Below are 12,242 nucleotides of genomic sequence, written 5' to 3' on the forward strand. Positions count from 1 at the left end.
TTTGCCGGTTTTTATCATCTTAAACTCCCAAAGGGCAGGAACAGACTTGCCTCATCACCGCCTCCCACCCCTCTCCTGGCCTGGCACTTCCATGTTGGGTTAATTCCATGTTGGAATAAATGGAATTGCATTAAACTTCCTATTTTAAAAAAGTTTATTTATTTATTGTGAGAGAGAGAGAGAGAGAGAGAGAGAGAGAGAGAGAAAGAGAGAGGGCAAGCAGGGAAGGGGCAGAGAGAAGGAGAGAGAATCCCAAGCAGACACTGCCCTGTTAGGGCAGAGCCCCACAACATGGGGCTCCCTCTCACCAGCCTGTGAGCTCATGATGACCTGAGCCACCCAGGTGCCCCTGCATCAAACTTCTTGGCCATAGGGGAACTTCCTCCCTAAATCCAAGTTCTAAAGAAGCCCACTTGTTGGGGGAGGGGGCAGGGTAATTGGGAGGGAGCCCCTCTACCTGTCTCCCCCCCCCCCCCAGTGTGCCCTTGAGATTGCTAATTTTCCAAGCAGCTTGGCCCAGGGTAACCTCCTATACCATGAGTTATGGTAGTTCTATCTGGATTTGACATTCCCTCACCAGCTGCCTAGCTGCTGGGTTTCCACGTTGGTTTTTTTTGTGCAGCTCTTTCCTGCCGAGCTCTCCCCACTCAATCCTTTTTAAACTGAAGCATCTCTCCTCCGTCCTCACACCTCCCCTACTTAGGACCAGCTGCTGACTGTGTTATCATTGAGCCGTGGCTCTCACTTCCTGAGAATCCAAGGGAAAAATGAAGGCCTCTCCCCTGACCAGTCTGGCCACCTTCTGCGGCCTCTCCCAGCTGCCGCTAGCTGTTTTGATCATCTCCAGCCCACTGCCTGCCTCTGCGCTCAGAAAATAATAGCTAATGCCTTTTAGAATGTTTACTGGATAGCTGACCTTGTGCTAAGAGCTTCGTGTGCAAGCTTTCACTTAGCCCTCACAGCAACTTTATGAGGGTGGGAACTATTTGATAGATGAGGACATTGAAGCTTTGAGAGGTTAGGTAACTCGCCAAGGTCACACACTGAAGTGCAGCACAGACATCAGCACCTCTGCTCTTAGCTGCCACTCTGATGACAGAGAAACTATGCCTCCTTTGGAGGTGAGTTCCCAGCCTCTCTCCCCCAGTGACCCAGGAGCACCGGTTATACCCCAATTTGGCCGGATGGCTCCTGGGGCCATCCAGCGCTCTGGAATGGGAACCTTGTCCTGGCCTATTCCAGCTCCAGGCATTGCCCACAGTTGTTCTCCCTGCTTCTAGAGGTTTGGTTTCCATGTGTAACAAAGGGTTTGTTGTGGCAATCTGCACAGGATGACTGGCACCCTGAAAGCCATCAGATGTGGGTAGGGGGCAAAGACAGCTGACAATAGAATGTGAAGTTTGCAGATCCATCACCAGGGACACATGGGGGATGTGCCCCCCCCCCCTTAGGGACAGTGACACATGGCCCTGAAGAGGTGGTTAGTCAATAAGTGGCTTGTGCAAGGGGATTAACCCTGCGTCCTTACATAGGCAGGAAAGACTGCCTTGCATGGGATGCACAGGCAGAGGTGGTGATCACAGATGACCTCACTTAGACCAGTTCGCCAAACCCTGGGCTCTCTGGGTTAGTCGTCCAGGAAGCTGCAATATCCTTGGAACTACTGCAAGAATAAAAAGCTGGGCTGAGAGGAAGGGCATCTAGAGGAGAGGGGAAGGGGCACTGGAGAGAGAGCTGGAGAGCTGGAGGGGCAGCATGAAAACCAAACAGGCCTGCGTTCAAATAACATCTTGGCCACGTACTAGCTGCATGACCTTGGTCAAGTCATTTTACCTCCCTGAACCCCACTTTCTTAGTCTGTAAACATACCCAACCTTTAGGGTTATTTTGATTCCTAATGGGGACACGTAAAATGATCAGTTCAATGCCTGGCAGATGGTCGCTGGTCAACAACAGGAGAATGCTAGATTTCAACCCCTTGGGTATCAGGAGCCGAGTCTTGTCTGTGCTCCAATGTTAGCGTGGTGCCTTGCATATAAGGGATACCCTGTAAATAGTTGTTAAATGAATGAATGAATAAATGATGAAGGGTCCCCCCCAAAGTCAGCCTGGTTTCCCATTCCTCTGAGCTGCTATTTCAAACTTTCCCCTTTCCCCCCAATTCAACTCCCATGCCAACCCTCACCATTGCTCCCCAGGTTCACAGCCACAGGATGGGGGGCTGCCTCAGTTTCCTGTCTCCACACATTCTGCATCTGCAGAAATGCTTTCCCTTTGTCCGGGCCTCTCTGGTCCAGAGTGGACCTCTCCATCTCTTCTATGGATCCTTGCCCCATGCCTCTCATCTATCCTCTTCCCTCTCTGCTGGTTCTTTGTCTTCTAGAAATAACCATGGTCAACTCTCTCCCATCTAAAACAATCATTATATTACACACCTGAAACTAAAATCATACTGTACGTTAACTAACTGGAATTTAAATAAACGCTTAAAAAGGGGGCACCTGGGTGGCTTAGTTGGTTGAGCATCAGACTCCTGATTTTGACTCAGGTCATGATCCCAGGGTCATGGGATCGAGCCCTGTGTCGGGCTCTGCGCTGAGGCACTGAGCATGGAACCTGCTTGGGATTCTCTCTCTCTTTCTCTCTCTCTCTGCCCCTCTCCCACTCATGCTCTCTCTCTTAAAAAAAAAAAAAAGGAAATCTTTAAATAAAAACTTAACAAACAAAAAAAAGAATAGCCCCAAATTGCTCTTGATCTCACTTATGTCCACCCTCCAGTTGCCACCCTCTGTTCCTTCATAGTGGAGCTCCTTGAAACAATCCCCTGCATCCCCCGGGGTCTCCTCACCCCCATCCCATCCAGCCCTCCTGTTCTCACTTCCGCCTCAGCTCTCCCCAACACAGCTCTGATCACGGTCACTGGTGACCTCCTCTTGTCAAAATGAGCAGACGCCTTGTCTTCTTCTCATCTTTCCCAACCTCTCAGAGGCCATTGGACTCCCCTGGGCTCCACTCCCGGAGGCTCTCCTCTGTCAGCTTCTGAGACGCTCTCCTCTCCTGCTTTTCCTCCCCTCTCCAATCATTTCTTCTCAGCCTCCTGGTTCACTCCTCTTCTTCCACTGTTTCTTATTGTCCATCTTCCTGGAGTTCTGCCCTTATCTCCCTTTCCTTTATGTACACGCAAGACTCTAACATACCACCTGGGTGCTAACAAAGTCCTAATCTCCACCTGGCATCCCTTTCTCCCAAGCCCTAGACTTCCATGTTGATGTGAATATTCTCTAAGCAACTCAAATTCGAGATGTGCTGAAATGAATTCTTTTTCTCTCCAAACCTGCTCCTCCCCCTTTATTCCCGGTCTTGGCCAACGATCTCATCATCCACCATGGCCTCCACGTCGGACACCTCAATGTCATCCCAGGCTCTGCCCTCGTTCTCACACCCCATAGCCAATTTGATGTCAAAGCCGTTGATAATTCTTTCTAATTATCTCTGGACTCTGTCTCACCCTTGCTATACCCCCTGCAGAGCCCTGGGACAGGCAGATCTGATGATCTCACTCTCTGGCTTAAAAATATGTAGTAGCTCCCCATCACCTTCAGGATAAAATGTTGTTTGTTTAGATCCTTGAAAGGGCCATCCTTTTCATCAGGGCCAGAACTAAGTAAGGTGAGGCAGGTTGGGTGCCTGGGTGCACCATTTAAGGAGGGCTCATTCTCAGGCTTGTTGGTACAAGCACCTCTATGCATTTTGCAACCTAATGGCCCCCTTGCCTCCCTTCAGTCCTGGCCCTGTTTTTCATGGCTCCATGCCGTTGCACTTGGCCATTCTCTCCACCCCAAAACCCTGACCCCTCTCTACCTTACCAACTCCTACCCATGCTTTAACGCTCCAGTCAAGGGCCACCTCCTCTGAGTTGCCCTCCTTGACCCACCCAATCTGAAATACATGATTCTCTTCTGTTCACCCTTCCATCACACTGGCCGCGAGGCCGGTTTACTTTCCAGCCTTGACCACCAGCCTAGCGCCTTTGAGGACACTTTGTTGGAGACTGATAGAGGGAATGGATGAATCTCAGGAAAGAGGTCTGCTGAAAGCTACTGTTAATAATAAGAAGAGGGGTGCCTGGGTGGCTCAGTTGAATAAGTGCCTGGCTCTTGGTTTTGTCTCAGGTCATGATCTCATGGTTGGTGAGTTTGAGCCCTGCGCTGGGCTCCGCGCTGACAGCACGGAGCCTACTTGAGATTCTCTCTCCCCCCCCCCCCCCCTCTTCCACTCCCCTGCTCATGCTCACTCTCTCAAAATAAATAAATAAACTTAAAATAATAATAATAAAAATAACAACAGCAGCAGCTTGGGGCCGAGAGCCCAGGCTTTCATGGACTTGCTGTAGAGAACTGAAAGCTCTAGCAGTTATAACTGATGCCCAGCAGCAGGCAGCAAAGTCCCCATCAAGTGGGCTAGAAGCGGCTGTGGAGGAAGAGGATGAGAGGATGGGGCCTGATGGCCAGTTCTGAGGTTCCATAGTCCTGTCCAGTCTTGTCCAGCTTTTCCAGGGGCAGGCAGTGTAGGCATCACTCCACCACCATGCCCTGCTTCTGAGTATGAAAGTGTCATGCCTGTATAATAAAGTGCAAATGCCTCTTAGCAAGGCATTCGAGGCCCCTTGGGGTCTGGCCCTGGATCACCAATCAGGCCTCAGCTCTCTGCTTCCTTGCTCTCTACCATCCAGCTGTTCTAAACTATTTGACTTAAAAAAAAAAAGTTTATTTATTTATTTTGAGAGAGAGACAGAGAGACAGAGAGAATCCCAAGCAGGCCCTTCACTGTCAGTGCAGACCCTGATGGAGGGCTCGATCCCACGAACCACGAGATCATGACCTGAGGCATTATATCAAGACTCAGACACTTAACTGTGCCATCCAGTCGCCCCTTGAATTTTCTTGAAGTTTTCCTGCTCTCTCCCATCTTGGGGGCCTTTGCTCAGGCTGCCCCCTTTATCTGGAAAGACCCTTTCCTCTCTCTTGACCACTTCCAACAGTCCATGTCGCCTCTTCCAGGAAGCCCTTCCTGCTCAAGTCTGGGTGAGGTACCCTCCTTTGTGCTGTGATAGCACCCCTAGCTTGGCCCTTAGCCCTCTGATTGATACTGCCTCTAAATGCACAGCTAATCTCTCTTGGAGTCACCATGGGCCAGGCCCTGTTCTAAGCACCTTATATAATTTACCTCACTAAGTTCCCACAACCACCTCATGCCTTGATGTTATTTATATCCTCCTTTCACAAATGGAGAGATGCGGGGCACCTGGGTGGCTCCGTCCGTTAAGCATCCGACTTCAGCTCAGGTCACGATCTCACAGTCTGTGGGTTTGAGCCCCGGGTCGGGCTCTGTGCCGACAGCTCGGAGCCTGGAGCCTGCTTGGGATTCTGTGTGTGTGTGTGTGTGTGTCTCTCTCTGCCCCTCCCCTGCTCGCACTCCGTCTCTTTCTCTCAAAAATAAATAAACGAGGGAAAAAAAAATTCAAATGGAGAAATGGAAGCTCAGAGAGATTCCGGTTACATAGTATCTTACTTTCCTATGCTGTGTAACAAATCACCAGGAACATGGCAGTTTAAAACAACATATGTATGACCTCAGTTTCCATGACTCAGAGCACAGCCTAGCCGCGTCTTGAGCTCTGGCTCTCGCCAGGCTGCAGTCCGGGTGTTGGCTGCCCTGGGGTCTCATCTGGAGCTGAGGTCCGCTTCCAAGCTTGTTGAAGTGGTTGGCAGAATCCAATGCCTTGCCACTATAGCTCTGAGGCCCTCAGCTCCTCGAGGCCACCTCCTCTGTGTAGTTCACAACACGGCTGTGTGCTTCAAGGCCCCAGCACCATACTATTTCTTTTCAGGAGATGCTCAGTCCCTTTTTTGTTTTTTAAGTTTATTTATTTATTTGTTAACGTTATTTATTTCTTTTGAGAGAGAGAGACAGAAAGGGAGAGAGAGGATCCCAAGTGGGCCCCACACGGTCAGTGCAGAGCCCTACATGGGGCTTGAACCCATGAACCACAATCATGACCCTAGCTGAAACCAAGAGTCAGACGCTTAACTGACTGAGTCACCCAGTCGCCCCTTTATTTATTTTTGAGAGAGAGAGAGAGAGAGAGAGAGAGAATCCCAAGAAGTCTCCACGCTGTCAGCACGGAGCCTGGATGCAGGGCTTGAACCCATGAACCGTGAAGTCATGATCTGGACTTAAATTAAGAGTTGGATGCTTCTGACTGAGTCACCCTGGCACCCTGCCCAGTCCCTTTTTATTTTTTTTAAAGGTTTTTTGTTTTTTTAAGTTTATTTAATTTGGAGAGAGACAGAGATAGTGCAAGTGGGGGAGGGGCAGAGAGAGAGGGAGAGAGAGAATCCCAAGCAGGCTCCGCACCATCAGTGCAGAGTCCGATGTGGGGCTCGAACCCACGAACCGTGAAATCATGACCTGAGTTGGACACTTAACCAACTGAGCCCCCCGGGTGCCCCTGCCCAGTCCCTTTTTATTTTATTTTATTTTTATTTTTTAATGTTTATTTATTTTTGAGACAGAGAGACACAGAGCATGAACGGGGGAGGGTCAGAGAGAGAGGGAGACACAGAATCGGAAGCAGGCTCGAGGCTCTGAGCTGTCAGCACAGAGCCCGATGCGGGGCTCGAACTCACGGACCGTGAGATCATGACCTGAGCCGAAGTCAGACGCTTAACCGACTGAGCCACCCAGGCGCCCCTGCCCAGTCCCTTTTTAAATGGCATTCACCTGATTAAGTCACACCCACTAAGGATAATCTCCCCTTTGATGCACTTAAAATCAATTGATTTGGGATCTTAATTACAACTGCAAAATCTCTTTACTATTGCTATAAAAGGTCACCTAATTACGGGAGTGACATCCCCTTATACCCTAAGGGAAGGGATTAAACAGGTGTGTACCGGGGTGGGGGGAGTGTGGGGTCGGGAAGCTTGGAGGCCACCTTAGGTCATGTCACACACAGCTGGTGAGTGGCAGCTCCGGGAGCCAGTCAAACACAGCTCCTCCTCCTCTGGAGTCTGTACCTTCAACCCAGCTGAGGCAAAGGATACAAGAGCTGAAATGCTGGCAGGTCTTAGGAGGACCAAACTGGGTCCTGCATGCGAAGTGTGTGGCACAGCGTCTGGTCCAAGGAGATGCTTGACACTTGCAGTTCGCATCCCCAAAGGCCAAGACGGTGGCTCATCTGCTCTTCTGCCTCCACAGTCAGCAGTAGGAGGAGGAGCCGTGGGGTGGGGGGATTATAGCAAGAAGCTTTTGACCATCTAGTTTGAATCCTGCGCCCGGCTGGAAGAGGGAGCCCAGAAGAAATGCCTCCTCATATCCCCATGCTCCCAATCAGACCCTGTCGGAATATAAACGTCCCCTTCTCACTCCCCCATCCCTCAGTCTTTGTCGCCTCCCCCCCGCCCCCCCATGAAGAAAGGCACAAAGTCGGGAATTGATGCTGCATCTTTTTTTTTTTTTTACTTTTGCCTTCTTAAAGCATGTGCTGAGCTGATGGACGAAGCAGTTTGGCAATTAAAAAGGCCCAGCGGCTTGGGCAGCAGCAGGGGAGGCCAGGAGAGGGCCAGGGAACGGCAAAGCCCGCACTAACTTCATAAAATATAAAACAAGGGAGGGGTGAAGGGAGGATGGAGACTTGTAAAATACAATATCTTAGGGGATTGGCAATAATAAAAAATAAGGTTCATTATTTACAAACAATTTCTGTTCTTGGTCTCTGTACAGTGGGGCGGGGGTGAGGGGTGTGTGTGTGTGTGTATGTCGGTATGTTGATGTGTATGTTTGTGGGGGGGGGCAGGGAGGCAGTGGTCGTGTTGGTCATTATGAGAAAGGAAGGGGTTAGCCCAGTGAGTGGTTTATCTGAGAAGGACGGATGGTTGTGGGAGGGTGGGGTGAGAACAGAGTGGTCAGCCCAAGGGAACAGTCCGATTGTGGTGGGGAAAGGAAAGGCCCTGGTAAAGATTGGGGCAAAGAGGGTCTGGGGAAAAGTGGAACCCCTTCTCCTAGGCTGGGAGCCCAGGGGGCAGGGGTACAAGCTGGATCCGGGTTAGAGAGTAAGACCACCCCTCTTCTGGGCGCCAGGGGGTACGTCCTGTGTCCTGGGTCTTGGCACGGCCTAGGAGAGTTTGATGGTGGTATTGGGGCCCAGATCCCTGGAGAGAGAACAGAAATCAGGGTGAATCTGTCCAGTGAAGGACCCTCTCACCCCTCTGCATGCTGGATCAGGAGGCGGGAGGGATGGGGCCTTGGGAAAGTGTGGCTGACACGGGGACCAGGGCACAGTGTGGGTGGAGACTGGGACGCCAGGATGGGAAGGGGCCACCCACTCACCTCTCACGGAACCACTCCTTGGGATGAGAGAAGTCGGGGCTGGTGCCATTTCCACCGACGTCTTTTGGCCAGGCCTCACTCAGGTACTTGGTGGTCTCGTGGGTGCTGTCCAGGTGGTCAAGCTGCAGGTGGTCCTGGGGCCGCTGCTCTGCCGGCCCCCCCGGCTTGATCTCCCAGCCATCTGGGGGCTCCACAGGCAGCAGGGCACTGCGGCCATCCTCCCACGAGCCTGCCCCCTCATCGTAGAACAGGAGGCTCCGGGAGGGCACTAGACAGAGAGCACAGGGTGAGCCTCAGTTGTCGAGGCCCCCTCCTCCCAGCCACGTTCCTGGCCCACTAGTTAACGATGAGGGTCCTGAAATCTTGCAGACCTGAGTTTGAATCCTAGCTCTAACATTTCCAATTTGCATGACCTCAGGCAAATCAGGCCTTTGCTTTAGCCTTTCTGAGCCTCAGTTTGCTCATCTGTAAAATAGGGATGCTAGGGCCAACCTCAAGTAGATGTGGTTTAATGAGACAACATAGGGAAAGTGATTGGAACTGTTCATAGTAAGCACTCTGAGAAAGTAGTTCTTCCTAAGCAGAGGATACCGGGGCGGGGCATCTGCGAGCTGGATTCTAATCCCACCTCCACTATTCACTTTCTGTGAGACCTTGAATCAATCTCTTCCCCATTCTAGGCCCTAGTATGCCCTTCAGGGAAATGAAGGAAAAGAAAACAAATTTGTTGGATATCGACCTTGTTTTGTTTTGTTTTGTTTTATGCAGGCTTCATGCCCAGTGTGGAGCCCAGTGCAGGGCTGGAATTCACAATCCTGAGATCAAGACCCAAGTTGAGATCAAGAGTTAGACGCTTAACCGACTGAGCCACGCACACGCCCCTGGATATCTACTTTGTGCCAGGCATCGTGCAAAGCCCTTTGACCTGTATCAAATCACTAACAACTCACAGAAACTCCTGGGAGCGAGATATTTTTAGCCCAGTTTCACAGAACAGGTAACCGAGGTTCTACTTATCGGGGACCTTGGCCTACGCTAGAGGTGAGAGGCAAACCCAGGTCTGCCTGGCTCCAGCCCTCAGGCCCTGACCTAAGGGCCTGTGTGAAAGACACTCCCTGCAATTGAGCAATACACCAGCTCTGAAAAGCCAGTTCCAGAAGCCACTTCCTACCACAGATGCACACAGGGCCTGCCACGCACTGCATTCACTGCAAGGGGCTCCTTCATTCCCTCGCCTCCTCTGACTCTGGCTTTGTTCATTAATGCTGCCCCCACCCCCAACTTCCATCCCTTCCTCTCCTGGGGTTTCCTCTACCTCCAAATATACAAGAGCCCCTCTGCTCTTGGAACATGGATACGTGACTCCCAAGCCCTTACACCCCTGTGGTCCACCTCCCTTAGCAACTGTCCTGTCTTCTCAGGCCACCCTTGTCCAGGGAGTGGTTTTCACTCACCACCTCCACTTCCTCTTCCCCTAACCCTCCCCACCCCTTCCTCCCCTCAAGGCCCTGCTGGTCTAGCTCATTCTCCCTGCATATCTCTCCTTCTCGAATCTCACTCCTCCCTGTCCCCTCCCTCTCTGACCTCCCATCTGTTTCCTCTTCCTCCTGCCCTGCTAGATAAATTCGTTCCTGGTAAATGATGAACAGCCAGAAAGTGCCTCTGTGGGTCTACCTGAAGTATCTTCTGCCTCTGGAAATCCATACTGTTCTCTGCTGCACCCTCTACCAGTTCTCCCCCTTGCCACCCACGTATTATACCTTTTCTCTCCTCTCGTGTGGTCTTCGAAAAGGTGGCAGTGTGCTCATTTAGTAAGTGCTTGCTCTACACCAGACACTGTGCTAAGAGTGTTTGTGCACCTTGCCATCTAGTTGTCACAACAACCGTGCTTGGTAAGAGTAGAGCTGTGACTCCCGCGTTTCAGATGAAGAAATTAATGCTTAGAGAGCTTAAGGCACATGCCCAAGGTCGCGCAGTTAGCAAACGGCCACGGCAGGTATGACCGACTCTGAGGCCCCCCCGCTCTTAACCACTGTACCTTACAACCCCCTATGGGACGGTAAATATCTGAGCTCACACCACCATGGCCCCTCTTCTGCCCAAGGTAGACATTACCAGTGGGTCTTGGCACTCCTTCCTGCTGCTCCTGAGTGCTGTGTCAGGGTCCTTCACATAGTGCTTCAGACAGCCACCACCATCTTATTGGAAAGGGCCCTTGAACTGAAACTCATTTGCCATCCCATTCATGAAATACTAATGGTATCTAGCAGATGCCCCATGACCACCGGTACCATAATTCGTCGGGGCTAGGGTGGGGACATTCCTGTTAGACCCTCTGAGCCACTCTTGGGTGGGTTGGGATTAGGGGGTCTGCACTGCAGTCCCAATTCTACAACTAACATTGAATAAATCATATGCCCTTTCAGAGCCTCAGTCTCCCCATTTGCAAAATGAGGACACAGAAGAAGATAACGCCCACCCAGAACCTGGCTCCATTCTCGTGTCTGGCTTCTGTCTGGAAGTTGGTGTTGAGGGAAGATGGCCTGGCTCAGGTAACATAGCCTGGCCCACTCACTCTGACTGGCTGTGTAGACGCTGTCAGCAGCCACGGGGTCTTCCTTCACAGTCTGGGAGCTGGAGGAGAACTCAGGGAGGCAGGGCACAAGGGAGCCCAGCACCAGAACGAAGCACAAGGCCGCCACCTGGTAGTGGAGAGAGAGCGGTGGTCAGAGCCACCCTCAATCCTTCTGCCCCCAAACCAATAGGTATAAAAGGCTCTGTGTTTTTCCAAAAAAGCAGCACCCAGAGCCAACTACCCCCTAGATGTGGGCTCTTCTACCCTTTCTGGAGAAGGTTGGGGAGACTGCTCAGAGCATCGCAGCTCATTGTAGGGAACCGCCATAGGCAGCATTAGAAAAAGAGGAAAGTGGTCACCATGGTTATAACCTATAAGGTGGAGGAATCAGGACAGGGAGAAAGGAGTAGGTGGCGATTTGGGGGGTTAAGGGAGGGGGACAGAGCATCATACCAGGTTCTCACAAGAGGAGCTGAGAGTCACGCACCAGGAACTGAGCCCTGCCCACAGGGTGACTGCCACCTGACAGTGTGAGGCTCTCGGAGGGCCTGGGGAGTGATCAGCCAGGGGGCAGCAGGCCGCACATTTCCAGGACAGAGTGAAAGAGGGTCTTGCAGAGGCCTGAGCCACACCCTGCATATTCTTTTGGGTTTCTAGAGATTTGCTCAACCTTCTCCTCGCTATTGGTTCCAGAAAGAAACAACCAAGTCCAAACTTCCTTGTGTTTCCTTAAGCCCTTTCCTCCCCAGCGGCCTTGTAGAAGTGGCCTCCTCAAGGGACTTGCCCTGCTATCCCCTAGCTGGGTTCATGTGAGCCACTACACATCCACACGGCGTTAGAATTCATCACAGAAGGTCATGTTCTAGAAGGCTCCATGGGCTTGGTTTAAGAGGCTGGGGTCTGCAGGAGCCAGCTCACCAGGCACTAGGATCGTGTACCTTGGTGATGTGGCCAATCCCTCCAAGCTCTGCCTGCTTTCCTAGAAAGCCAGCCTGGGGAAGTCTTGTCCTTGTGTGGCCCTGGGGTAAGGGAACAGCACCTACCATGAGGCAGGTCCCAGTCTGGGTGGCGGCCATCTTGTAAGGTCTTGAGATCTTGTTGGTGACCAGAGTCTGGAGTTTCTGCAGCTGCTGCAGCAGGGTCCTGAGGAGGGCACAGTGGTCACCTGGCACGCTCTGACCCCTCAGGCATCTCTGCCTCCTGGAGCTCTCCCAGGGTGCACCTGGGCTGGCTCCAGCCTTAGCCTCCACACCAGGTGTCCATTTCAGCCACGACA

General features: G+C 51.7%; 1 protein-coding gene across 1 annotated transcript in view; it reads right to left on the minus strand.

Annotated features, from left to right (window-relative positions):
* Positions 1-7,495: 7,495 nt before the first annotated feature.
* Positions 7,496-12,242, minus strand: part of CREB3L1 (cAMP responsive element binding protein 3 like 1) — a 35,511-nt gene continuing 30,764 nt past the window's right edge. The window contains exons 9-12 of the mRNA XM_019412303.2: positions 12,010-12,109; positions 10,967-11,093; positions 8,392-8,659; positions 7,496-8,213 (exon numbers count right to left, since the gene is read on the minus strand). Coding sequence (XP_019267848.1) covers positions 8,177-8,213; positions 8,392-8,659; positions 10,967-11,093; positions 12,010-12,109 — 532 coding nt within the window. The 3' untranslated portion in view covers positions 7,496-8,176. The remainder of the gene's footprint in view (positions 8,214-8,391; positions 8,660-10,966; positions 11,094-12,009; positions 12,110-12,242) is intronic.

The sequence above is a fragment of the Panthera pardus genome, unplaced genomic scaffold, assembly GCF_024362965.1.
Source record: "Panthera pardus isolate Hobbes unplaced genomic scaffold, ASM2436296v1 HiC_scaffold_12, whole genome shotgun sequence".
Lineage (NCBI taxonomy): Eukaryota > Metazoa > Chordata > Mammalia > Carnivora > Felidae > Panthera > Panthera pardus.